This window comes from Cebidichthys violaceus, unplaced genomic scaffold (genome assembly GCF_023349555.1).
Source record: "Cebidichthys violaceus isolate CVI_PGR_0920_01 unplaced genomic scaffold, fCebVio1.0.p SCAF_19, whole genome shotgun sequence".
Taxonomy (NCBI): Eukaryota; Metazoa; Chordata; class Actinopteri; order Perciformes; family Stichaeidae; genus Cebidichthys; species Cebidichthys violaceus.
This window is the reverse complement of record NW_027176361.1, coordinates 10,545,252-10,572,117: the sequence shown is the minus strand read 5'-3', so window position 1 is coordinate 10,572,117 and position 26,866 is coordinate 10,545,252. Positions and strand designations below refer to the sequence as shown.

The 26,866-nt window shown below is 45.3% G+C and overlaps 1 protein-coding gene across 14 annotated transcripts in view; it reads right to left on the bottom strand.

Moving 5' to 3' along the window:
- nrxn2b (neurexin 2b) overlaps nucleotides 1-26,866 on the bottom strand; it is a 645,600-nt gene that overhangs the window by 327,140 nt on the left and 291,594 nt on the right. For 11 of the 14 annotated variants that reach the window (XM_068713609.1, XM_068713607.1, XM_068713608.1 and 8 more), the window contains 2 exons: nucleotides 20,719-21,020; nucleotides 7,859-7,882 (listed from right to left, as the gene is read on the bottom strand). In XM_068713609.1, the coding sequence (XP_068569710.1) occupies nucleotides 7,859-7,882; nucleotides 20,719-21,020 (326 nt within the window). The remainder of the gene's footprint in view (nucleotides 1-7,858; nucleotides 7,883-20,718; nucleotides 21,021-26,866) is intronic. The other 3 variants (XM_068713613.1, XM_068713616.1, XM_068713619.1) reach the window with 1 other exon arrangement.

Sequence of the window (26,866 nt, the reverse complement as noted above, 5' to 3'; positions counted from 1 at the left end):
CGAGAGACAGAGAGAGAGAGAGAGAGAGAGAGAGAGAGAGAGAGAGATAGGTAGGAACAGAGAATGCCCAGAGTGGAGAGGAATTAGAAGAATGAGGAAAAACAAGGAAGAAAGTGGATTAAACACCGACGATTGGTGGGGTTGTCCTCTAAATGGTAGCGCTTGGTTGGTTGCTTTTGGTGCCACTCAAACTGGGGGCTTTCACTCTAGAGTGCAGTTGCTAAGACAAAACCAATGGATCAGCGCTGTGCTCACTGTGTAATCACTGACTCCGGATCTAATTGAGTAATTGTTAAAGTAACTGCATCCTACGCTGGATTAAGTGCACCTTAAAGATATGTCAAAATCAATATAGCAATCAGCATAGCAGCATGATCCTACAGGTGCGACTATTGTTGAAGTATTAAATGGCCTTTCCTTTGCGACTGGCATATTTATTCTGTGATATTCCTTTGCGGAGCCAGTCCTCACTCGAGGTCCTGCCAGCAGAAATACAACCCTTTTTCTTTACCCGAGTGCCTCAAGTCTCGTACGTTTGATCGCTAACGGAGCCGAAAGTGCCGGGAGAAATCAAACACACAGCCGCGAGCTGATGGTGTGAGAAACAGGACTAAAAACCCCCACAAAATAATAAAAACACAAACGGATGCATAAAGGCTACATTTTATAGGTTCCTCCAGGCTTTTTCTGTGAAACTGAGATTTATTTATTTTTTTTTAGCTCAAATGATATTCGGTTGTCTGTCAAATTAATTCTTATTATGTAACATGAACACATGAATGTGTCTTAATGTAAATTACAACAGCGTGAGTGGGGACTACTCTTGCACTGATGTATCACAGGACCTTACAAGTCGAGGTGAAGCAACTGCTTGAAATGTAACACTAGACCTCGTCAGTTCAAAGAACACCTGGAGAGTGGGTCAAATGAAACATGACGTATGCTCACATACCATTAGAATGCCACTCTGAGAGTTAACCTCCACCACGTTCTTCCAGGAGTTGTCTTTTGACATTATTCTCATTACAAAGGAGCAGATTGCAGTGCTTGATGAAAAGGCTGTCTAATTGTATTATACCATGGCTGTATGTGTTATCAGAGCCACAGCTAAGCTAAGCTACAAACATCTAGCCAAATACTTCCGTTTGATTCGGGAGGGATTTTTGCAGTTAGTGACCAATTTATTGTCTAATTATCCTAATAGAGCTGGCCGGGGCGAAAGTGAAGTACTCGCGTCTCTGATTTAACATCTGCTATTCTGCATAAACGTGCGGAGCTTAATACGGGACTGCAGGGAGCCATGCACGCAACCATCTGCTTTTCGTTCTCTTTGCACACTCACAAGTGATGCTAGCACACACTACCTTCATTTCATTCAACGCCTAACTTGTATTTTGGCTATTTACAATAAGACTTTGCATTTAGCAGTGTGTAATTTATGCCCGATGGCTCTACTTTCCTTTAATGCAGTTTTGATGAGCCTCATCTTTCTAACAGCAGGCTGTGAGCACAGACACATCCTCTTTCTTTTTAAACACAATACACAAAAGAATTGATTTCAATCTGCAACAATAGAAACACACACACACAAAAAAAGAAGAAGCTTTAACTGAATATGAAGTGCTGTAAGCATTCTAAAGCAGAGCTGAGAAGAAACCTTAGCAACTGCACTCAACAGACCAGTCGCCCCAGTTAAGTGCTCATCTTTACTTTTTGATTATTTTTGTACTTCCCTTCTAAACAGGGCAACTCATTTTTATGTCTGCTGTTACTACTTGGAGATAAAGAGCGATCGCATTGGCCAGATGTATCTGGCACGAAGAATCTGCGGTCGACAGCGCCGGTGTGTCGGGGTCGTCTTTGAAGGTCTCTCGGCAGGGCAACTTCAGTTATCCTATAGTGACGAGAGGGACCTTACAGGTGGCTGAGGAGGAGAAACGGGGGGCGGGGAGGCTGTGCGCTTCTACGGACTTTGACCTCTTCTCGAAAAATACGGAGGTGGGATGGAGAGTCGTTGTGACCTGTATGCGTTCTGAAATTGAAATGTTGACACATGGTACGGCCAGGCTGGGATCTTTGGACGTGGGGTACTAGTTTGCGGAGGGTTGTTAATGGTCTACCTTCAGGGAAGGATGCGCTCATTGAGGGACTTACATCGTCCCGCTGCCAGACACCTATGAAGTCCCCAGCTAAAAAGGGGAAATTAGAGATTAGCAATGTTTTGGTCCCGTCTTTCTTTCTCTTGCCATCTCCATCATCCCAGCTTCCACCCCTTAAATTGTTCATCAAAGCATTCAATCAAAAAAAAAAAATCAAAAACGAACAAAAGCTAAACAAATATCCACATGTTTGGATATTTGTTTTTTGAGCTGACTCTGTACATATTCACGAGAGCCAGCGGGACTTTGCTTGAACCAGGCTGCACACTCACTCGACCCATTCAGTGACATTACAAGCGCTTGCATCAGCGGCCAGACGAGAGGAAAGGGTGATGATATCACAGGTCGCTGCAGGAAATACCCCGGTGCTCCCGGCCTGGAGGCCGTACAGTTAGGAGGAAATGCTTTCCTATCTCAAAAGTGTTGCTGCAAAACACAGACCGCATATTATTTAAATGGAGGGGGAGTAAAATATTAAGGTTCCACCAGAGATACTGGCTGTTTGTTCTCCATTGTCTTGAATGTTATTTTTCTTTTAGCGTGGAGAAAAACAGCTTAAAAAAGAAATGTAATTGTGGATTTTACTTGTCAACAAGACAAGGCGGCCACAGCAGCGCAGACTGTTGGATCCAGGTCACTCTGGAAATAGCGGCCGTGCCTGCCTTGTCTTGATAGTGAATGCATTCAAAGTAATTGTAGTGACAGAACCAAAGCGCTCACATGGTGCCGTACCCCATTATTTACTTCTTTTGCCATGAAAAATAAACCTTTAATGGACCTGAACACATGCAACACTATGGAGTGAAAATAACTATTTGTGATTGTGTGATCACAGTTTCCTCCTTGAAACATAGCCTGGTGTGATAATCTAAAGCATGCCTTCATGTTCTTTCCTGCTCTGCTCTTCAGTGAGAAGTTCACTCTACTGGGATTATTGAAAACATCAAAACCTCAAATCTACACATCTGGCCTTGTTCGCCCTTTTATAGGTACCTAAAACAGCACACCTCCACTGACAATAGGACTTTCGAAGTAAGACAACAAGCATTACACACAAAGCCCACTTGCTGCTTCTATTGGATCCCTTGGTTCTCACCCAGCTGCTCTTCAAATACTCCTTTAGCTCAGTACACACAGGAACCAAACAGAGCTGGCTGGTCTGTGCTGAACTGTGTGCCCCAGGTATCATAGAGAACACAGACCGGAGCTGTTTACAGCTGGATGTACTGTGAAGGGATTGACTGAGCTCTGAATCCAGATCATCCAGCCCACTCACATGCCTACATGGTCCTGTGGTGGGGGGGGGGAATGGTCTCTGTTATGATTTCACCCCCCCCCCCCCTATCCACGCAATCAATCTTTCTCTTTTGTCCGTGTTGCTCTTAAACCAGCGACTACCTGCAGAATATCAAAGCCTGTGCGACGGGGCTTCACACGGTGAACTGGAGCTCTTCTCCTGGTGGAGTCCCGCTGTGCGATCGGCTGAGCGTGTTACTGCTTCATCGACCACATCTGGCCCCACGGCTGCAGGCCGCTGGCAACTAAACGCTCCGACAAGTAGATCCCCCTTTTCATCAAGTTAACGAAGGTCAGCGTGATTCCAGCTGGGACTACACCGCGTCAATAACACATGAAACGCTGGGACTAACCAGATGCTGTATCGACTACAAGCATGCTTCATTCCAGCGAGCTCACATTGTGAATAATGTGTGCTTACCTCACGCCGCACATAGCATTACCAACACACCGCTGCTCATCAACCGTCTATTCACCAGGAGACTGGTAGCCACTTATATGCTGAGTAAGGTAAAAAAAAACACGAGGAAGAGTGAACGGGAAAACAGTAACCCCTTATTAATAAGCATAATTTAAATGAATAGTTACACATTAAACACTTTTTACTCTTCACAATCAATGAAATGATAATGTTTACTAATTATTAAAATGCTATTTTTTGTGTTATATTAACAGTTTATCGTTGCACTCATAATGTTAAATATAATATAGTAAGCATGTGTTAATGATAACCAAATCATTTGTAAACATGTATTAACGTTATGGCCTGTATATATTTATTTGTAACACATTGTTAATGGTTAATAATTGGTTAATATGGTAAACAAGTGTATGTGTTCAAAACTATACCGTAAATAAATCGTGGACTAACATAACAAGAATAAAATAGTTATGATCTCTTTACAGTTAAGATATGATATATACATTAAAATATCAATATAATCATATTACACAAACTAATAATAAATATCACTAATGCTTAATTAATATTATAAATAATAATATATTATAAATTAAAATAATATTACATATGTTATTGTAGGGTATATCATGTCAGGCCTTTAACACGTACAATTAAACGTTTGTGTGACTTTCTTCTATCCCAGAATAAAGATTGTGTTCTACCTTCATTTTTTTTTAAAGCATTCAGTTTGTACTTCCAGCTCTAGTTTCTTTGTCATCAGCTTCTGAAGCGCTCAGCAGCGTCTCACCAGGTACGGACACCTGTCAGTACCTTCAAGTATTTAACGGCGTAATCCGTGCAAAGAGGCAGCGAGCTTACCTTGGAAATGTATCACTTACCCTCGCTGGCACTACATTTGATCTCTTGCAGGAAGAATGCGTTATGTTTTGTACAACAGCAGTTGCGTAATACAGTCGACGGCTCACGTCAGAACGGTATCATCAGAGATCACGCCCGTTCGCTCGGGTCAAAGCCAGAGCCGCAGGGAAAGAGGGATGTTCAAGAGAGAAAGAGGAGGCAGCCATTCCCATCCAGCGGCGGACTTCTGTAGGTGTCTGGCAGCTTGTCAACGTGTATTAGCCGGGAGTGATTTATTATTTCAGCACTAAATATGTAGTTTCTAACAGAGCTCCACATCTAGGTTAGTAAATGAGGGAGGGATGGGAGGCCTGGGGCGAGTGCTGTTTTGGCAACAGTTGTCAAGGGAATGGGGGAGAGAAAGGGAGGGGAGGTTTTTGTTGTTGTTGTTTGCCGAAAAGTGTTAAAAGGGGTTGGAGGGTGAACAAAATCGGTTAGTATTTTTGTAAGTAAGGGAAAGTCAGACACAAAAATGGTTGTTAGTACAATTACAACAAAGGTTTGATTCAAACAGTAGATTAGTAACACTGTTTTAGTAAATTTAGTCAAAGTGATACGTTAGATGAGGATTCTTTAAAAGTCCTCTGACATTTGATTGCTCAAACCAGGTCCGAAATATGGACTGAATGTGTTATTTCATGTGCGAGGGATTGTTTTGGTTAAGAGGAAACAAAATGAATCCATCCAAGCTAACAGGGTGACACACAAGCCATGCACTTAAAATGGAAAGGATGACAGGAAGAATGAGGATTGTATGGGGGGGGGGGGGGGGGGTTCCATTAGACACAACACAAACAGACCAACTATTGGATGAATAGAACAAAATAAAATGAAAAACATCTGGCAAGATGCAGCAAAATGGGAAAGTAGTAGGGTGGTGGATGTAATTGCAGGGCACCACAACACCAGACAAATGGGGAAAAAGGAGGAGAGCTTTCAATGTTCAGGTTGAGACAAGAATGCAACAGAAAGACCTATCGAGACATGTGTGCAGCAGACTGACACGCGCTGGGCTAGAGCAGCATCTACACCCTGCGAGTATGCCGATGTGAAGACGTTCTAGCCGCTAGAGACATGCAGACAGGGTGCAGGGACACGACCACTGGACACTGTCAGTTTGGAGGTGGAGGAGGGACAGGATGGGACCAATGTCACCAATCACAGATGAAATCAACGGAAATGAGAGGGTTTTTAAAGAAGAGGGGAAACTGAGAGGGGAGAGAGGACGTCACGGTCTTGGTGAATAGAACAATTAGTATCCCATGTCCTCCACGTTACTGAATACAACAAATAAATATGTCCTCAGACATGATCACGCTTCTCATTGTGCCTCCACTTGAACTTTCACCGCAAGATTTCGGATGTGAGCTCAAAATAGCTTCATCGCTTTTGTCAAATGTGAGACTGAGTAAGTCACCAGATACACAGTGGCTCTCAACAGTCCCCCCCCAACTTCTGCGTTCTGATGGGCAGATTTACTCCGCGGGGCATCAATCCTCTATTCACCCAGACAATGAGAGTCAGTCTCCCCTCTGTACTCTTTCCCATTGTTTTCGTTTCAGCAGAATAAGGTGTGAGGTCGTTATTCATTTTAGTAAGTTAATTTTGAAGTTAAAAAGTAAAAAAAAAAGTTAAAAAAATAAATAAAACAGCAAGAGGGTGTGGCTAACATGTTTCATGGCCGTATTGATTAAATTAGGACAATTGATATATGTATGTATATATGTTAGCCATGATATATACATATACATATATTCTCAATCTGTATATAAAAAAACAACAGAAACAAATTAAATAAAAATAAGATCGGGAAGGGGTGTCCAAGTCTCTTCATGCAAGGGGTGAGGCCAGTAAAGTATAAGAAATATAAGTTAGTGTTAGTGTTAATGAGGGGTCGATCGCACACTGTTCAGATTTTCCCAGGCAGCTCCTTTTATCTGCATCAATGGACACAGAGCTGCATTCATTGATTCAAAAGTCCAGTGAAAGTAAGTAACACTCATCACAGCTACTAAAAGCAGATCCCACTGAGGTCTGCGTCAGAGAGTCTTCATCTCCTACATGTCCGCAGCGTCCCCAGTCAGCAGCTTAATAAAAGTGCAATTGTCATTTCAATTTTCAATCACGGGGCTTTCATCGGTGCTCCGGGTCTGATTTGCTGCACTCGGGATCAGGGGACTAATGCCACATTAAAGCACTTTATTAAGCGTGCACATGTGCGAGTAGGAGCGGGAGTGGGTTCAGGTGCTGGTCTGGGAACAGCCCCATCTTGATCATAAATCAGCCTAAGGCCACTAATGGGATCAAACCCTCATTTGAGGCCTACTTTACAGTGAGGGCTTCGGCCATTAAATCAAGAGTTGTAAATACTCTTCATGACTCCATAAACCACAGGACGGCAAGCCCAGATAACAGGTCACTATATAACAGGCGGAACAGGTCCAAGTGGGTCCAACGTGACAAGGTGGTCTCATCAGTGAAGTTCCTCACGTTGTTATAAATGTTCAAGAAATGAACGGACAAAGTGACTTTTGTTTGGTGTTACTTGCTCTCACTGGAGTCGCTCTAGTAATGAGAAATCTGCGGTGTACGGTCACTTCATAGGGTTCTTCAAGGGAAATAAACCAGGAGGAAACAAAAAGAAAAGAAAAAGGTACCTATTCAAACTTTACTCAATTGAGAAAATATATTGCATCATGATTCTTTATTTCTTCATACGGATAGAGTTTGAAGTAAAAAATACAAAATAATACAAAATAAAAAAGCAACAAATCAAATTGTAAAATCTAAATTTGTGTAATTTCTATATATTTTTGGGCAGACCTCTTTGGATGAACACGATAATTCTTTTCAGGAAGGAGGGGGAGGGGGGGACTGGATGGCAATAAAAAGCAAATACATATATATAGAGAGAGGGCTAAAAGAAAAACAGAGAGGTGGAGTTTTTCAGCTACCTTGGAATTGATGGCGGATTGTACTTTCAGTAAAGCAAACAGAATAGAAAGAGGTAACGGAAAACCCAGGGCAAACCAAAGTATAAGACAATTAGAATGATATCTACCATATAATGCAGTTTGTTTACCATAGCGTGTCCAATGCCTGCGTGCTTCAGGAGAAAACAGGGGGAGGAGAAAGAAAAAAATAATAATGACAAACCTTAAACTCAAGAAAACACACCTCAACCCCAAAAAAGTGGCAAAGAAAAAAGAAAAAAATTGCCTTTTGCAAAACCAGCTGTTCCTTTCAATAACAAAAATCAATCTAATTTTAAAATATCATTAAAAAGAAGAAAGAAAAAAAATGTTCCTGTTGTTCATATATTAAAACATCCAAATAAAGAAATAAAGAAAGTAATTGTAGAATTATTTTGTTTTAAAAGGGTCATCTACAAAATAAAACAAAAGGAATAAAAGGATAACAATACATTTGTTAGTATGTAAGTCGCAGGTTAAGTAGAGAAAACAACAGATGGTTCACATTCCGTGAATGACACAGTGTTAGTTGTTGAAATCATAGAAGGTAAGGGAAAAGAAAATTCACCAATGAAAAGAATCAAATTGGAAGAATTCTGAAGCTTGTTGTTAGTAAAAGAGACAAGAGTTAGCAAATCAACTTCCACAGAGGGGATTTGGCTAGTTGTGATGGGGATGTTTGTTTTGAGGGGGGGATGGGGGGGGGGGCCGGAGGGAAAAGTACATCAAGTGTTCACTCTGACAGGCTAATCTGGTCAGTGGGCTTGGCTGGCGGTGGGATGTAGTCCATTTTGAAAATGGGCGTCCTTTAGTACTGGGCGAGGCCAATCGTGTCTTGATGACTTGAAAAGGTGCAATTCTCTAAGCAAAATGTCCCCGGGAAGTCATTAAGGGGCTAATGAGATATATGCAGGGAGAAACCAAACAAATAAATTATTGCATTGTGAAAATGGACAATTGTGGTTAAAAAAAAAAACGACAATCCATTTTCAGTGATGTGAAATCATCGGGGGCATTTAGGAAAAACAGAACTGATTCAGCATATTGGTAAGCATGAGAGGTGAGGATAGAGAAGGGCAGAGAGAGAGACAGAGGGGCTTCACTGAGGGGACCGGTACCTGCAGCATCCTGGCACACACACACACACACACACACACACACACACACACACACACACACACAAACGGTTAATTAGGCACTCAAGTCATTTCCACAATAAAGACCAATGCCCGAGTCCCTGGGGAGAGAAAAGTCAATAAATAAGGAACCATGTGACACACCTCCAGCCTGTCACCTGTGCATGATGTCACCGTGGTGGGATGAAGAATAGATTAGCTATCATGACTGTTGCTGATGTTTTAGTGGCCAATAACACGCTTTTAACGAGCAAGTGACGTAGTGTGAAACACAGCAGAGCCGACAGCGAGGAGCTCCACTGTTGAATGTGTCGACTCGCTCCGTGACGACGGCGCGGTAACGTGTTCATGTTGATGACGGCAGAGGGAGAGTCTGACGGTAGCTCCTCACGTCCGGTTAGCTCCGGCTATCAGCTCATGTCTGTCCATGCTTGCTGAGCGGTGGTGATCACTGAGATCTGCCTCGAGTTTCCCCTCAGGACGGAGGGGACATCTAGAGGACATCTTCTACCCCGAGCTGAGAGCTGGAAGTGTCGGTCGACCACTTCTGACGCCAGCGGAATCTATGCAGCTATACAATGACGGTGCCATCTGTGTGGGTGTCCAAGTGGCAGCCATAACCAAAGCCCCCCCCCCCCCCCCCCCCCCCGATGGGGCTAACAGGTCAATCTGAAGTCTCATGCACGCCCACTCTCCTGGGGGGGTCATGGTAAAGTGCCGTCACCAGTCACCCCACCCTGTCTAATGACTCCTCTTAATCCATTAATTAGGTGAACGTGATTCAAACGTGGTTGTGACTTTGTATATGTAATGTACTGACTGTTTCCTCCACTCAGTGAAAGACTGTCTGTGATTTGGGGGACGGGGGACGGGGGACGCTATTTGGAATTCAGTAAGTTTCAGATCCCTCGCAGGCGTTTGATGTGTGGATTTTTTTTTTTTAGAACTTATCGCTCTATCCGTTCTTTGACGGAGCAGCCCTGGGATGGTCGTGAAAAATTCATCCTTCAGAAAAATTGCTGATGATCTTTGAAATTACACGATAAAGTGAAGTCAGCGTGTGCAAAGCTGGGTGGTGGAAATGAAAGGAGGAGATTATATTTGGAGATCTGCATGCATGGTGTCTGCATAATATTCCCTATAATGAGTTAACATACCTATGAGTCTGTTCTGAGAGTAAGCTGCATGTGCATACAGGACAGGCAGGGTCTCCATGAGGTCTCATGTGTTTGTGTCCATGTGACTAATGGGGACAGTAGTTTTGACATTGGTCCAGTATTGAGGGAGAGCACAGAGACAGAACGGGCTGCGATGTTTCCCTTCAATGCAGTTTCTCACCCTCGATCCAAGTCCACTAAAAGTGCATTCTTTGCCACCGATTGTTATTATGAGTGTCTGACAACATTATGGACAGAACTCTCCAGAGAAATAAAACATCTCTCTTTACCTTAAACTTGAACCAGTCTCTTATTGTGTCTAACTGCGTTCTCCCTCAATAATGGACCGATTTCAACTAATGTCCAAAAAAGTCCCTTTTGCTGAAGTGGTGCGCCGCTGTCAAGATCAATTGAGTTTATTTTTTGTAATTAAATGATACACAGAATGGACCGATAACTGACAACAACTCAGAGTACCATAAGATAAACCTGGCTCAGGATGTTTGATGCAACTCCAGCGAATAAAGGAGAGGAGGAATGCAAAAGTATCAAAAATAGACCAGCAACTAATTTTACTGTCTTACATAAAACTCCAACCAACAAGCCAGCATGCCTGGAGCCCCTGCTGTGACAGCACATCCCCCCTCTCTGTAATTGACCCATGTGGGGAAACGGAGGCTGCGAGTGCCGATGTTTGCTGATGGAGGATACAGCTCCCAGTCGTGTAAACAACCACGGGCCCAGACAAACAACTTTGTGTTGCATCTGTCTCACGGGGGCCCCCGGGGCTGAGGAATCATCATGTATTAAATACTGGGGGAGGGGTTAGCAAAACGAGCTAATGCCGCTAACGCTGTCATTCACCGCCGGTGTTTGCTAGCCGTGCATTTCACAGACGGGAGGGGGACGGGGGGGACGGGACGGGGACGGTTGACATGACTCTTCCAACCTGTGCCGAGGACCTGCAGGACGGCAGCCGCAGATGGCAAAGACGTAAGACGGTGTTCCTGTTGAGTCGCTGATCTTTTTACACACTTGTCACAGCGGACGCTACTGAACTGTGGCCACCAGCGAATAACTGAATAAATATTTCATGACAAATGGACAGCGCGGCCCGAGCCAAGATTTACAGTCCAGATAGATTCCTCCTTGTAAGGTAGAAACGTCTGACTGATGACCATTGTCCTATGGGCCTTTAAGAAATAAGTGATGAAACTGATATTGTGGAATAGGAGGGGAGGATATAGGGGCGATTTGTCACCGGGCGGAAATTTCAGTCTGAATTAATGATTAGAGACGCGTGAACAATCTGCATGTGTTACCTGTGCACGCATTTAGCTCAGTGAGTGTGAGCATCCTAATCACACTGTATCGATGCGCCTTGCCGGGTATTTATGCACGCGTGGTTGTATTAGGCGTTCCTCTGCAACACAGACACTGGGCGAGTGACCCTGTCGGATGGAGGGGAACTGGGCTTCGATTCAAAAAGTGCTCTTTCAGGTACGGTCGGTTCCGCGTTCATTCCAATCATCCGCCATTCACTCCCGCCGGCCTCTCTCTGAATCTGGCTCCAAGTAATGGAAACTGGCAGACAGGCTTCAGGTGCAAATATAAATGTCACTGCAATTACGGCGGAGAGAAGTCTGCAAACAAACAGTGTGTGTGTGCGGGGGGGGGGGGGGGGGGGGGGGGGGGGGGGGGGGGGGGGTGCATCTGTATGGGTGTGTGTGTGTGTGTGGAGATTGCAGTAGAACATATTGTGTATTGCAGTGCAGATGGTCATAATTCTCTCTCTCTTTCTGTTGTGCTTCCTATCATCCTCACCTCCATTTCCCATCTCTGGCTGAATGAATGAATGAATGACTGACTCACTCCTTTTGTTTCTGTTTAGATTCCATCAGGATGAGTTCAATCACAACCCACACGTACATCTGTTATTCCACTTAACAGTAAAAAAAAAATAAACTAAGCTACAGGACATATTTGTGCTGCTGATCATTTGCACATTGTTAAGCTTATTGCATTGTACTTCCATGTTGCACTGGACTATTTTGTGGATGCTCAATGCTTGAATGTCCTCAGAAGCAGTAGCTGCTCTTCTTAAAACAAAAGAAATGCAATAAATCTTTTCTTCAGACATATGGCTCATCTAACTAAACCAGCGATTGTGGTTTAGGAATTCATAAATCATGTGAGGGGGGAGGGGGGGGGAATCAAATGCATAGTTAACTTTTATTCCCATCTCTTGAAAATACATTTGGATTCAGCTGTGAGCACAACGCTATAGCAGCTGAACATGAATATGCATGTTTTAGAGAGTAGCTCCAGCTAGCTCGTCTTAATTGTATATAGTTTGTATGGACTTGTGAACATGATTGATGGAAAAAAATAAATTAAAAAAAATGGTTACAGCTTGGCTAAGGAGCACAACACTCTCCCATTCGGATGCAGGTAACTGCTGAGGATGCCTTTGATGGTGCTGTTAACATTCACCCTGGTGCTATTTCACCGGTGTTAATAAAATAAACTCACTGCTAGACTTCCTCCTCTCCCAAGTCTGCCCCTAAGACGTTCACCCTGCTGACTTGTTCCGTTCCCTCCCATTCTCTACTCCTTATGCCCCTTCCTGTTTCTGTCTCACTAGCATTTTATTACCCGTTTGGAAGTGCTAATGACGCGGAGATTTGTTATCTGATTACAGGTCTCCTGGAAAGAGGGATGAATAAACATAAAAGTGCTGGAGCAGGTAGCGGCAAATGAGGCTGATGAGTGAGTGAGTGTGGGAATGCGTGCCGGTATGCTAATGCGGAGGCAATGTGATGCAAATGAGCTTTTTCTTTCCCCCTCAAACGCACAGAACCTCTCGGTGCTGGTGTCAAAACAACCGGCGCCGGTGTTTCAGCACTGAGGAGGCGTTTGTAGTTTAAGTAACGTACGGACACGCTGCGCTCGAGGCGCTGACCTCTGATCAGCGTAAGGAAAGAAGCACAGGGGAGGAAAAAAAACAAAACAAGGAGCACATCCACTCACATGATGACTGCAACCCCCCCCCCCCCCACCTGCTCTGGGCTGGAGCACATTAGGATTACTTAAAATGTCACTGGCGGTAAACTGAGGAAGGATTACAGGGGTGTTAGCATGTCATTATGTACATCAAACAAATCCACTACCTCTGCCTGCCTACCATAGCAGCTCCTATCATAAGCATACAAGTGCTCCGCTCTGTGTTCAAAAAGCTGAGCGCTCTGAATGACATTTTTTTCGATTTGGCCGTTATGCTGACCTTAAAGATGGTAGACGTGGATGGTAGGATCGTGTGTGTGGCCACAACATGTACGGTTGCGTAAATTACCTGGAGTGTCATTTTTTTGCCCAGTAGTTTCACATTTCACACAAATCACAGTGTTTAACTGTGGGACTTGGAAATGGTTAATGCGACAACTGGAGTACTGCAGCCAGGGACGATTTACTGCCCAACAGCATAGCAGACACCGTTGCTAAGTGACACGTCAGCTAGCTAGAGTGGACGGGAGAGACGGATTGAAAATGAGAGAGAAAGAGGAGGGGAAGAGGAGCGGGAGAGGAATTGATTGGTTCCCTCTCAGGAATTCCGTGCTGCCTCTTGGAGGAACGCTGGACGAGAGGGGAGGAAGAAGAGGGACGGTAATTGCAGCTGATCATGCCTCACGGAAACGGATGACACGTGAGCAAGTGAGAGAGGAGGAGACGGAGAGAAAGGACAAAGAGGTGGGGAGTGCGTCCAGGCAACCGGTATCGATTGAAGGGGGAGGGTTGAGCTTCTCATTCTGCCGTCTCATGTGGAATAGATGTGACCGTTCCCTCAACATGACCTGCCACTTAAAACACGATTCCTGAAAACGTCTCAGCAGCCGGGCTCACAAGTGAACGCTACAACACGTAGAAGACGGCGAGACATATTTATCATAACAGCAAGTGGGCTGTGACTGTGTTTCATTTTCAAATGGCACAACTGTTTGGTTGAAGTCTTTTTTTCTTATTTAATCAAAGGTTTTCCATCCCTTTGCCTCTGCCTATTTCTCCATATAACAGCCGTACAGTAGCTGAGAGGGAGTATGCAGGCACAGCGTGAGCACTGTGTAGAACGTGAATATGTACAGTTAGCTAGCAGCGAGTTCTATTATGGATGGCAGAAGAAGTTTAGAATACCACGCGGCGTGTTTGTGCGTGTGCACTCAACAGAATAACTATCTTTGCATTATTGCATTCTATGTCATGTTCCCTCGCTGCTTGTAAAGTTCGAGTGCGTTAAGTTGCATTATCCATCATCGACTGCGAGGGCTCGAGTCTCCACGATCACAAACAACCGCGTGCAATACCCGAGGATTCGCTGGCGAGTTAGGTGGACAGAGCCGTCGCTCTTGTTCATTTTTTAAGTGGTACGCAACACGTCAAAAACAGATACTAGGGCAACCTTTTTTTGGGGGATTTTGCTTATTCAAAAAGGATAAACGCCCGACTGCAGAAAAGCATATAAAGGTTGTCCTTTAGAGGTTGAATCACTAGTGATTTAAATCAATCTGGGCCACTGCAAAACAAAGAAGCCTGTCTCAATAGATTAAGGCGTCGTAGTCCCTGACTAAATAAAAGATATCCATTTTCTCGGTCAGTGGATTCGTATATGGTTCATAGCGGTCGCTACTGTATAAGTAACAGATTATGATTCTCAGCGTGACCCCGGCCGAACTCCATCCTGATGCAGATCAAAGCGGGCCTCATCCAACTGAACCGTGGGCCGGGAGCTGAACCTGCAGGCTGTGCATTCAGCGTGACAAAACTCTGTTTGATCCATTCATTGACCCAGTGGCTGCAGCCGAGGTCCAATTATATGGAAAGGAGGTGTGAATGTGTGGGGGGCTTAAAGAACATCAAGGTGGGCATAAAGGGAGACAAAAGACGGACAGACGATACGACGTTGGCTACGCTACTGGCCCAGTTCTGTGGATGTCGAATCGTCTGGTTGTAAAGTCACATTGGGGAATTAAAAGGAAGCTCGCTTTCTTAGTAGAGAACAAACTGCTGTCTCTCTTTGTGGGCTCTCTCTCCCCCCCCCCCCCCATCCGCCCACTGCTCTGATATTCCTTTAGTCTCAGAGAACAGCACCACACTTCATTTGCCATTCTCTACTGTGCACCCGATCATCTGCTCGCTCTCTCTTCTTCGCGTGAACAAACACACATACAGACACGCGAGCGCACACTTCCTTTCTCCCGACAGCGTGCGTCCTGTTTCCTCTGACTGACTGCGGCCTCCTGTGCCTGTTGTGCTGCGAGGCCATTCGGATGTTTCCAGTGATTGCAAACATAGATTACTATATTCCTATATTTCCACTAAATCTAAAGTTTTCTATTCATCATGTATTATTATTATTATTATATAAAATGTAAGCACTCCACGGAACAGAGAAAATCAAACCATTCACAATAGTATAGGGGTCGAACAAAGACAGTAGTCAACTACGGAGCAGCAGGGTGGAACACTCCCATCATGCATAGCGGGTGATTCTTTCACAAACGTTTTTACGAGATTATGGAGCAGCCACGGCTGCTGAAAACAGACTTTCACCAATCAATGGCACTCTGCATGCATGTGGGCACGTCTAGGAGGACTTCCCCATTGACCATGTCGAAAGAAACTTTCTCGCTTTCTGCTTTCTGTATCCTCACAACAGATCTGCACCGGCACCATTTAAATCGATGGAAAACAAACTGAGTGCAGCTAATCATGTTACTTGGCCTGACTGGAGGGATATTAACCTCAATAGTAACTTCACATCAGTGTCTAATCATAACTAAGTTGGTATCCAAACACAGGACCGTTGCCCTGAATACTGAGCTCCCAATGCGGTGGGAATACTGAGCGTGAGCCGGGACAGGAAGCTGATGAACCGAGTCTGCCGACTGCTGTCAGATGCTCCCCTCTCACTGCCGCCGCCGATGTCAGAACCTGAATCTATTGTTTAAAAGGCAATGCATTAACCACCAAGCATTCATCAAGAGTCCCACAGACCGCCAGCCTCTACCTGATCTGCACTTGATCTACTGCCACTCCGCGATGCGCGCAAAGCGATGTATTGTCTTTGAGTTACTGTAATGGCAGTAATGGGTAGGAACATAATAACACAGGCGCCGGTGGTTTTAGCTGCTGTCCGAGGTACTCTCAGTGGAACGGTCGCTGTTTTCTTTCCCTAGATGTCAGAGCTGAGAGTGATCCCTGCGAGGAGGAGAGCAATGTGTGGATTAGTCCATGTCTCAGCAGGTCTTCTGGAAAAATCTGAGTGTGATTTCAAAAAAGATCAGAAAATCAATACGCGCAGAGTACACAGTAGAGAAAGAGCAGTTATTTAAACTATGTGCTGTGCATGGATGGGCTTTCACTGCTAGAATTATGCTGACTACAGCGTCATTGCACACTTGATATTTGACCTATTTTCACAATGTCTTCTATCTTGGTGCAATGTATCATATATGTATCATTTCCCAAGACACTCGGGGAATAAGGTTTCCATCTTTGTCTTTGCCCTTCTTCTGTCTGCTGTGTGTGTGTGTGTGTGTGTGTGTGTGTGTGTGTGTGTGTGTGTGTGTGTGTGTGTGTGTGTATGTGTGTGTGTGTGAAAGGTCCCAGAGGAGGCGAAAGGGCAGGGCTGGTCACTGGTGCTGAAGTCTACAAGATGCCCGTGATGGTAGCTCATCATGTCAGGCAGAGCAGAGGGAGGGAGGGAGGGATCCCTTGCTCCTTATGCCAACCAATATGCGCATTGCATGTGGTAGAACGGGTGAGGATGTGTGTGTGTGTGTTGGGGGGGAGACTTGCACTGATGAGAGGTCAAGGCAAGTGTCCTTGCCTGCCTATCAACTGTACTCTTCAGGGATTAGCCAAACGCACAGATGCACACTTGCAGTACTGCCAGATGCCACCAAGGGGAGCTCTGAATCTGTGATTATCTGTTAGGAATGGAGCGTGCCCATTTCTCTCCCCCCCCCCCTCCCCCCCCCCCCCCCCCACCACCCCCGCCTGCTTCTTTCCTCTCTCTTGGCGGAGAGTCCCTATCACCTCACCTAATTCTGTCTGCCTCATTTTATTCCGCACAAAGCTGACAAATTCATAGGTTTTGTGGAGAAAAGACGGCAAATATACATGTACAGAGAGTGTGGGAGAGGGAGGGAGAGAGAGAGAGAGCGAGAGAGAGAGCGAGAGAGAGAGAGAGAGAGAGAGAGAGAGAGAGAGAGAGAGGGAGAGAGAGGGAGAGAGAGAGAGAGGGGCTTGTGAGAGCTCACAGGCTCTACTTATGTTGCTGCTTACTGATGCAGCCGTAGATATGCCTGACCCATTAAGAACAAGAGACAGAGAGTGGATGAGACTTTGGAGACCACTGGGGCCGTACGGTAACCTCAGCTGGAATCCAACGCTCGTCTTGTAGACTGCAGGCTATTCTAGAATGCAAGATATCGCGTCAGCTCCAATGGGAAGAGCAGTGGAAATGAAGAACGCGGCTGCGCTGTTTACATTTGCAGTTCTTCAGACGACGCATTTAACAGCTTTCACAGCATCTAAATCACACCGAACGTGGAAGGTGGGACAGGACGTGCATGTTGATGGCGTATTTGCAAAAATGATGTTAAAACAATTACAAAAGGGTAGATGTGGCATGTATTCATCCCATAATGCATTCAAAGTTTCCTTGTTTGTTGAGTGATGTGAATATTTTTGACAAAATACAGTCAAATTCAAATAAGCCGCCCTGCAACAGCGTCTGTGGTCAGTTCATCGTGGTTCAGTATCTGTCAGATGACCGTGGAAGTGAAAATGTTTGTACCGGACTGAACATTACATTGTTCTTGATATTTCATCAACCCGCTGTAATCTTTCAACAAAGCCCACTTCCATCACACACACAGGATACATCGAGTAAACCGTCACGTCCATCTCCTGGTTAAACTACGAACAGAGGATAATGGTGTTGGCCTTCAGTTTAATATTAATTATTTACCTTCATCAGGAAGCACAAGCCGACATGATTACGTGTAAATATGTTGTACCGACGATAACTATTAATAACTATATAGAAATATCTTCTTCTCTCTGATGGCTTTGTTTACTTATGTAGGTCATAGAGGCATCAGTATTACTTTAACATTCCTCATTGTAACTTTATGTTCAGAAATATTCAGTGCTATACACATTTATATTCATTTCCAGGAATTCTTTTTTTATTTGTTTTACCCCAATGATTTAAAAATAATTAGTGTCTGACATATTATTCAGCTTCATTGATTTTTGTTAAATGTTGTGAAATATTTCTCAACTGGTGACACAAAATATGAGCCGATACGTACATTTTTGTTTCTAACTATCGATACATTAATATACATAAAATCAGTGATTAAATAGTATTATTATAGGGGCGAGGCTAACTTGTGAAAGAGGAACTCTGCTCAGTGTCACGATGCCTCCTGTGTCTAAATTAGTTTAGTTTTTTTTCACACATCTACTCGACCTCCACCCTACTATGGTGAAAACTGTGGCTGTCAGAGATTGGGGGATTTCCTCTGAGCCGACCGCTAGGAGGTAAAGAGCTAAGAGCAGATCCACGTACAGGATGAGGTTCTCCTACAGCGTTCCTCTGACGTTGTGTAGCCGTGTGACTGCATGTGTGTTCTACCGAGACCTCGAAGAATGCAAGCGCTCATTGATCAGCCGGGTATCGGCCCGGCGGTAAACACGGGGTCACGCAGTCGATGCGTCATCGATACCTCTGTCCTGGTGTGTCTCTGTGGGGACGGTCCGGTGTAAATCTAGAGAGCTCTTTAACACTTAGGCCGCCCGTTATGTCAATTACAGTGATCCACTGGGGATTCTGGCTGCTGTGTGAGTTAATGGAGATCGCCTGGGCGGCACGGTGTGGGCGGTTAGCTCTGGGTCAAGGCCCGGCCTGAGTAGAGGCGCTTGGTATCGGGTCAGCTACACTGACTTCTGCTGTCAACATCAAGAATAAAGTGATTCTATTGTAAATGCCAATACTGACAGACAGACGGACAGAAAGGTGGATGAACAGTGTCTCAGTATAGTGTGTGTGTGTGTGTGTGTGTGTGTGTGTGTGTGTGTGTGTGTGTGTGTGTGTGTGTTTCTTACTTGCCTAATGGTCATTATGGTGCACTTGGCGGTAGGTGGGTTGGCTCACGCTGTAAATCTTTAAAACCGCGTTGGCTTCCCAAACTCATTAAGCTAGTCTCACTCAGCTAATCACACGTCCCTACAGCATAACATATTTTACACCCACGATGTGTATGTTTAGGTGTGTGTGTGTGTGTGTGTGTGAGACGCCGCGTCTGAGACTCTGTGTGTGTCAGCGAGTGTCTGATCACTAGTCCTCATCCTACTGCACGTCCACCACAAGCAAATAAAACACCAGCTCCTGGAATAGTGGATTTCCACGTCGAAGTTACCACATTTGGAATTAATTGTAGCAGTGTTGCAATATGACAGAAATTGCAGAGCCTGGTGGGCATGGAAATGTCTCCCTATAATTTAACAGCACTTAGTTCACATTAAGAATCCCTTTGCTCTCAACTTTCCCTCCTTCAGTGTCTCATAGAAACAACAGTTTGGTGCTAGCGGCTGTCCAACCTCCCCCACCTTTCTGGGGATGTTTTTTGCAGGCGCACACAAAGCAGTTGTTGTCCCATCTCTGTGGTAATGCATTCAAATCAGGCTTCTTTTTTTCTTTTCTTTTTTTTTTTGCATTCGGGCACACTTACAATGCCCATTATTAGGTCTGACAAGCCATTCATTCCAATTCCAATTACCAAAAAAATAAAGTGAAGAAGTAAGCACGGCAAGTGTAAGTGAAATTGATTGTAACTCACTGCTGGTAACTGCAACTGCCAATTGATGACCCGGTGCCTCCAGAGAGTGCACTGTATCTACATATGCTCAGTACTTAGCTTGAAAGTATAAAAAAAAAAAAAAAAAAAACACAAAAACTAAGTAGAAGGAACAAGCACAGGCACGGGGCTCAACATCCAGGTTGCTGGGGCTCTTTGCTTTTCCATTAGCTACGATTAAAGGTTTGTAAAGATGTGTTGGGTAATTTGTTCAGAAAGGGTTTAAGTGCATTGTCACCTTTGATGAATTAGGGCGCATTCCATTTGTGTAGCAGAGTACATTATGTGCATACATACTGAGCGGAGCACTTTCCTCACTTGCTCGTTAATAACAGCACAAAACAATGTCCTTGGTAACACCTTACATGTGCATCTTCCATTGCATTATGATGGATATTGACTCTCATCATGATTGGGACTATGGTCTCATTTGGACTCTGAGTGAGCTTTGGATTTAAAAAGGTGAGAGGAATCTTTGGTCAGTTTAGAAGAAAAACAATAAAGCCAAGAAAGACACCAGCCTCCTGTTCAATGTCAACCTAGAAAAGAAGAAGAAATGTCTGTTAATGTGGGTAGCAGGCAACAGGAGAAGAGAGAAGGAAGGTGAGGGAAGCGCTCCTCGTGTGCTCCGTGTGCAGAGAGCAAAGACCTGAAGACGGAGAGCGGAGTAAAGCGGCAGAGACAGAGTCGGTGGGTGGCAGACAGAGGCACCACTCCGACTGCGGTGGCCCTGGATTCCACGGGCAGTGTTTACCTGGCGCAGGTTGCGGGTGACGCGCACGTCATGCCAGGCGTTGTCGTTGAACTTGCCGTTGACGGGCTCCACCAGGGCCTCGAATGCCCCCGAGCCCAGGTTGATGACCAGCCAGACCGCGCCGCTCTTCAGGGAAAGGTTGACGTAGTCCGCCGATTTGCCGGTGTGCAGCATGAGGCCGTTGCGCTGCAGCGTGCGGAAGGACAGCGTGATCTCGTCGGTGCTGCTCTGGATGGGCGTCAGCGACAGGTCGTAGCAGAAGAACTCGTTGCCCTTGAAGGTGGCTACTGACTCTTCTTTACCTGGAGGGGAAAAAAACAAAGGGAAGAGGAGAACAGAAAGATTAGTTAAATCAATACTATATGAAGGCAGGATTACACCACTATGATGTCCTACAATTTGCCAGGAGGGGAACATGATTAAAAACATAATAAAGCTAGATTCCAGCTATTAAAAGCAAAAGAATACTGCCTCTGAGCAGCTTCACTCGTGGCCTCGCTCACTGCATCTCTTCTCTGTGCAAGGATGGGTCAAATATTTAGAGATGAGAGCGATTAGCTGGGGTTATTGATTCCAGCGCTACAGCACTGATTTGTTGCTGCACTTTCTAATGCATAAAAGAAAAGTTTTCATCATAGATACTTCACCGGGGCAAAAATAGCATTTGCTCAGTTCACAAATAAATTAACGGCACAGAATAGTCCGACACATAATAGTCCTTGGGTGCGGGGTGATGCATCTGCCGTGAAAGCATCGGAGAGAGGTGAGAGAGAAAAACAGCGGAGGGGAACAACAGGAGGATGGCAAACAGAAACGGCAGGAAAAAGGTGTTGACAACTTTGCTAATGCCTGTCAGTCTGTCTGCAGCACATGGCCTCCTTTCCACAGCGGGGAGCTCCGTTCACACGCTAGCAGTCAAAACAGCCAGTTTGTACAACGGACACATGTCAAACAGCAGCCTAACGGCAGCAGGGGAGGACGCAGTGAGCATCTGTCAGGAAGCGAATGAACACCTGCAGCTGTCACAACAGAAAGCACCGCTGCAACGGAACTCACAACAGTGACACCTCAATCACAAAGCATGGACACTGAAGCCAGGGAGTATGAGATCAGCTTGTATCTAGCTCTACATATGATTTCCTATGATTATACTAGCATTTGGCCTTTCGTATTTGTTATTTCTACCGCTAGATGCTTATTTTTAGCGAACGTATCCTGTCCGTCATGCTGAGTCAGTTGACATTCCCCTGATGGATCAATAGAGCTTCACCATAACCCTCTCAACTCTTCCCCACTCAGCGGTTATACAAATCAACCGGTTTCCCCAACATGAACTGTGATCTGAAGTGACGGCGCACTTCCTGTTTTCATTTGCCCCTCCTCACCTCGGTTTCCCTGGCGGGGCCACGTTGAAGAATCGGCCCCAGGTAATGAGGTTTAGGGCCGAAACAGGAAAGAGAGGAGGCAAACTCAAACTGCCAAGAGGCCCCTGCATGGGTGGATCATCAAATCTAGTTTATCCTGAAGTTCCATTACAGCGAGATCGCTCCAAGACCTCGGTGCATTTCCCCGGGGAGAGGGGCTGGGGCTGGCCAGAGGGGGGGCAGTTCGTTGGCAGACAGATTGAAAGCCAAATTTCATGAGCGAGCGAGTTCTCCACAGGAGCGATCTTAGGTGAGAGGACAAGAGTGGGGATGGATACTACTGTGTCCACGCCATAGCTGCGAACTATATACTGAGATATGACCACGGACCGTTCAACCTGCTGTAGCCTACATGAAGCAAAGATGAGGATTATTTCACGAAAACTAAGGCAAGAGTGACATGCTAACTGCTGTACTTCTGGAAAATGAAAGGGGACGCTTGAGCTCATTCTGAAACTATTTAAATGTGTTCATTCAATCCATATTTCATTGAGATTACAATATATGCTTTCCAAGGGAGGGGCGGACAAGATAGCAGCATTATAGTGCTGAGGGGAACACAATCGGATGTAGTGAGGGACGAATGGCATCCAGACAGAGAGCAACTTAAAAGAGCATTTTGGCTGAAATCGAAATTCAGAGTAACCTCAACTGAAGTGCGAATTGTCATCAGGAAAAAAAAAAAGGCATCAAAGGAGGAAGAGAAGGAGATGAAGGGGAAAAATGGCATGGAGGGGAAAAAAAAACTAAAAACAACAACACATCCCCCAGGAGCAGCCTCCTGGCAGCGCCGGCGTTGCTGATGTAGGAAGAACAAAAAGCGTGGCAAATGGACCACAGCAACCATTTTCAATTATGTATTAAGTTGGACCCCCTCCCAAAGCACGGGCTGTTTAACGGTAAGCAACAAACAGCTTGTGATTGCTTCCATGAGCTCAGCGAGATGGAGCCGCATGCAATGGAGAGACACCAAAAAAAACCCAACTTCCTTTTGTTTATGTCTGTTTAATGAATAGAAAGCTGAGCGGAGGAGATAAAGCTAGAGAGGATCAGTGAGTGGCAGGAGAGGAAGAAGGGGGGGGTTCACTGTTGCAACAGTCACAACAATGCCTCTCGATTAAATGTTTTAAGACGAACGGTCATGTGATTTGGGTTTTTGACTTCAGAGTCCATTGTCAAAAACTATTGACGAGCCGGTAATACATCGCTGCGCTATCCAAACAGTGACAGTGATCCATCCCGTTCAGAGTTAGTGGTTCCCTGTATCTCCCGCATGCTGCAGGAAGTCACTGTTCCCCCCCTCCACACGGGAGAAGCCCTCCTTCCCAGCATCCCTGGAGATAGAAGAGGATCACTTAAGCCTCAGATTTGAAGACACATAAACTAATATAAGGCGTGACTTCTCTGAGAACACTTCAGCTCGGTTGAATAAGGGCTCGGAGTCGCTATGTATCCGGGTTTTTTTTTTTCCTCTTACATCCACTGAACGTCTCTATCGCTATCCTCTCCCTCCCATGGTAGCACTTTTGTGATTACACACACACACACACACACACACACACACACACACACACACACACACACACACACACACACACACACACACACACACACACACACACACGGAGTAGCAGTATACGCTTTTCACTCAGATCAAACCTCTTTCCATAAAGCCCAAGAGCTGATGCTGTAGCCAGAGGTAAGACAAGAAACAAGTATGCAGCAGAGACTTAAGTGCTGTCAAGGTCTCAATTAACCTCACAGAAGGCCCTGACTACATTACAGAAATGACTCATTTAAAATGTAGCAACCCGTGATAATATCTTGATTATTATTGAAATGTTGAGCTCAGCTAGTGTTTCATTTCACCGCGTTAGTACTGGGTATTTTTAGGGGTCAAACGTTAGACTCCCTGTGTCTAGACAGAGCATTCCAACCAAAAAAAAAAAGAAACTGCCTCATGACTAAGCAGATGCCATGAAGTATTTGTCTGCCCACGTCTATCCTTTCGTGACACTCGCACTTACAAAAGACAGAGAGAAGTGAACTAGACAGGTGCACTTAGTAGAGTGTCTGAAACACATTTCATTCAAGTCGTCACATAAGAATCAATATCAATCCTGCCATAAACAGAGTGACCAAGCTGCCCACGTAGCAGCGACGGACTCGACAGCGTGTGTGCGGGTAGTTCTTTTAGCCAAACACACCGTCCAAGACAATAAGAGAGCGCAAACTGCCCCCCCCCCCCCCCCTCCCCCCTGAGAGACACTCAGTGGTGTGTGAACTGGTGGTTCCGTTAGCAGTTAGCTGAACACACCACCAAAAACCAATAAAAGCTGCGTTATCACTTGTGGGTCCTATTGGCCGAGGCCGGTGAAGAGTGGTGAGAGAGGAGTCAGCAGGCAGTCAATGGCAGTTTAAAACAGCCAATCACTCACTCACTCACTCACTCACTCACTCACAGATGCACGCACACACGACCAACTGCATAATCCTCCTAGCGGAGATCATAATGATTCTGCTGATGCAGATATTATTGTTGGAGCTTCTGCTTGCTGGGAAAGAAGAGGGTTTAAGCACCCATACGGTGGTACTGTGAGCACATGTCTTTCTGAAATACCTTAATAGAGCCCTACCAGGTCTTTAAGTGCTGCTCTCCAGCTGACATCTGATGTCTCAGGAAGACAACGTGTTTCAACCCAGGCATCGGTACAATTCCACACCTGCCTTCCACTCCCAAGTCTGATCTGACAGGCCTCCATATGTGTCTCATCAGGCTTTAAGGAGCATCTGATGACTGCAATTGTAAATGGACACGCCCCTTCATACCTGTGTGAGCTGCTTGACCCTTATACTGCATTGCTCTCATACTACAGGGCTCCTGTCTGTCCCCAGATTTAAATAGAAGACAGCAGGCTGCAGAGCTGTCTCCCATTGTAGCCGGTCTGCTGACATCAGACAGTTAGACTCTGTGGAGGCCTTTAAATCTAAACTTAAAACTCATCTTTTCACATTCCTTTTCAGTTGTTGCTCTGGATCTTCATCCTCCTGGCGATTGAACATCTTCCCCTTGTGTCCAATCAGTTAGGCGATACATGTCCCGCCCCCCCCCCCCCCTCCCCCCCTGCTTTTATCCACTACACAAAATAGATTCAATAACCTCAACCGCCACTGCCCCCTCTGTCACAACCACGCTATCAGCAATAGCTAAGCACTTTGCTGCAGTCGTCGTGTCAAGCAGCTTGCTCTCTGCGACCCGTGGCCTTCATTGTTCTGAAGCGAGTGGAATCAATGCCATTGACTTGGACTGTCACACACTGTACTGTACCCATATAGTCCTCCCATGGCTCCACTATGAGCATCAGGATGTGTAAACAGGTCCGCTATCTAACTTGCCTGCACAACAGCAACGGCATGAATTATGATCTATTGATATTAAAATCAAGTGTCTCCGCTCTGGAAAAAAAACAACAACAACACAGCATTGCAACTGGTGATATAACGCCAGGAGAACACAAAAGCAATCTGTGTTTGTCAACGTGGCCCCGAACGTGCCATTTTAGGCCGTTCTTTGGTTGGATATTACAGTAATAAAAGCGCAGTGCAGCATGTGTTATTAAATTGGATTCAGCTCAGACTGAGAGAGAGAGAGCAGGTTTAATAAGATGAGCTGCATGAATAGCTCCATCCAAACTTGTGTGGAGCGTTTGTCAACGCATAATGAACCTTAACGTACTGCTCTTAGGCCGATTGGATTACATATTGGGAATAATTAGGTAGTTTTAGGAGAATTAAAAAAAAAAGAGAGAGAATGGAATAAGACTAGTGTGTGTATGTGTGTATGTGAAAACATCCAAAGTCCAGATGACCGCATGCTGGCAAATCCACTCGACACATCACATTACCTCGCTGTTCTTACACACACACACACACACACACACACACACACACACACACACACACACACACACACGTGCATATACAGTCACCCTCTATTAGCTTCCGACGAGAGCCATCCACCCCGCAAAGAGGGTATCAGACAGCTTTAGAGGAAGGATTCAGCAGTGAGATGTGAGAGCGGTGGGAAATGTGTGGAGCATATGAAAGCTTTGATGCTGCTTCATGAATCAAAACGGGCCCTGCTGGGTCCACAGACACCGGCTAGTGTCCTACGCAAAAAAGGCGTGCAACTACACGCCCTGCAAGTAAACAGATACATAGGAACATAGCAGCTGAACTCTTAGGAATTAATAAAGAGCTCTGGCACGCTTGCAACACATCTCTCTCACATCCGCGTCGGGGAGAACAAAAGAAGAGGGTCGGACGAGGCAACGCAGACGTTGGAAGAGCAGGGCGAGGTCCAGAGTCAGAGGGTGGTGGGGTGCAGACAAACTGCTGAGGTGAGACGATCGATCGCTCAGATCTCCGCGCCCCCCCGCCAGCTTTATGTTTCACTCGTCATGGATTTTACCTTCTTTAGTCTGCCTCACACATCTGAACCGTCAGCCTTGCTTAACAAAAACATGCGCGCCGTTCTAAACTCGGACAAAGAGCCACAGATGCACCAGTCTCTTAATCCCTGCTGTTCATGGGGCAGATTCTACAGATAGTCAGCAGTAGGACTGGACATGTTTTAAGGCGATTTCCTCCAGCTGGTCATCTTATACTTTAGTAGGTAACGCTCATCAAACCTTTATGAACCGACTCCACCAATGACTTGATGC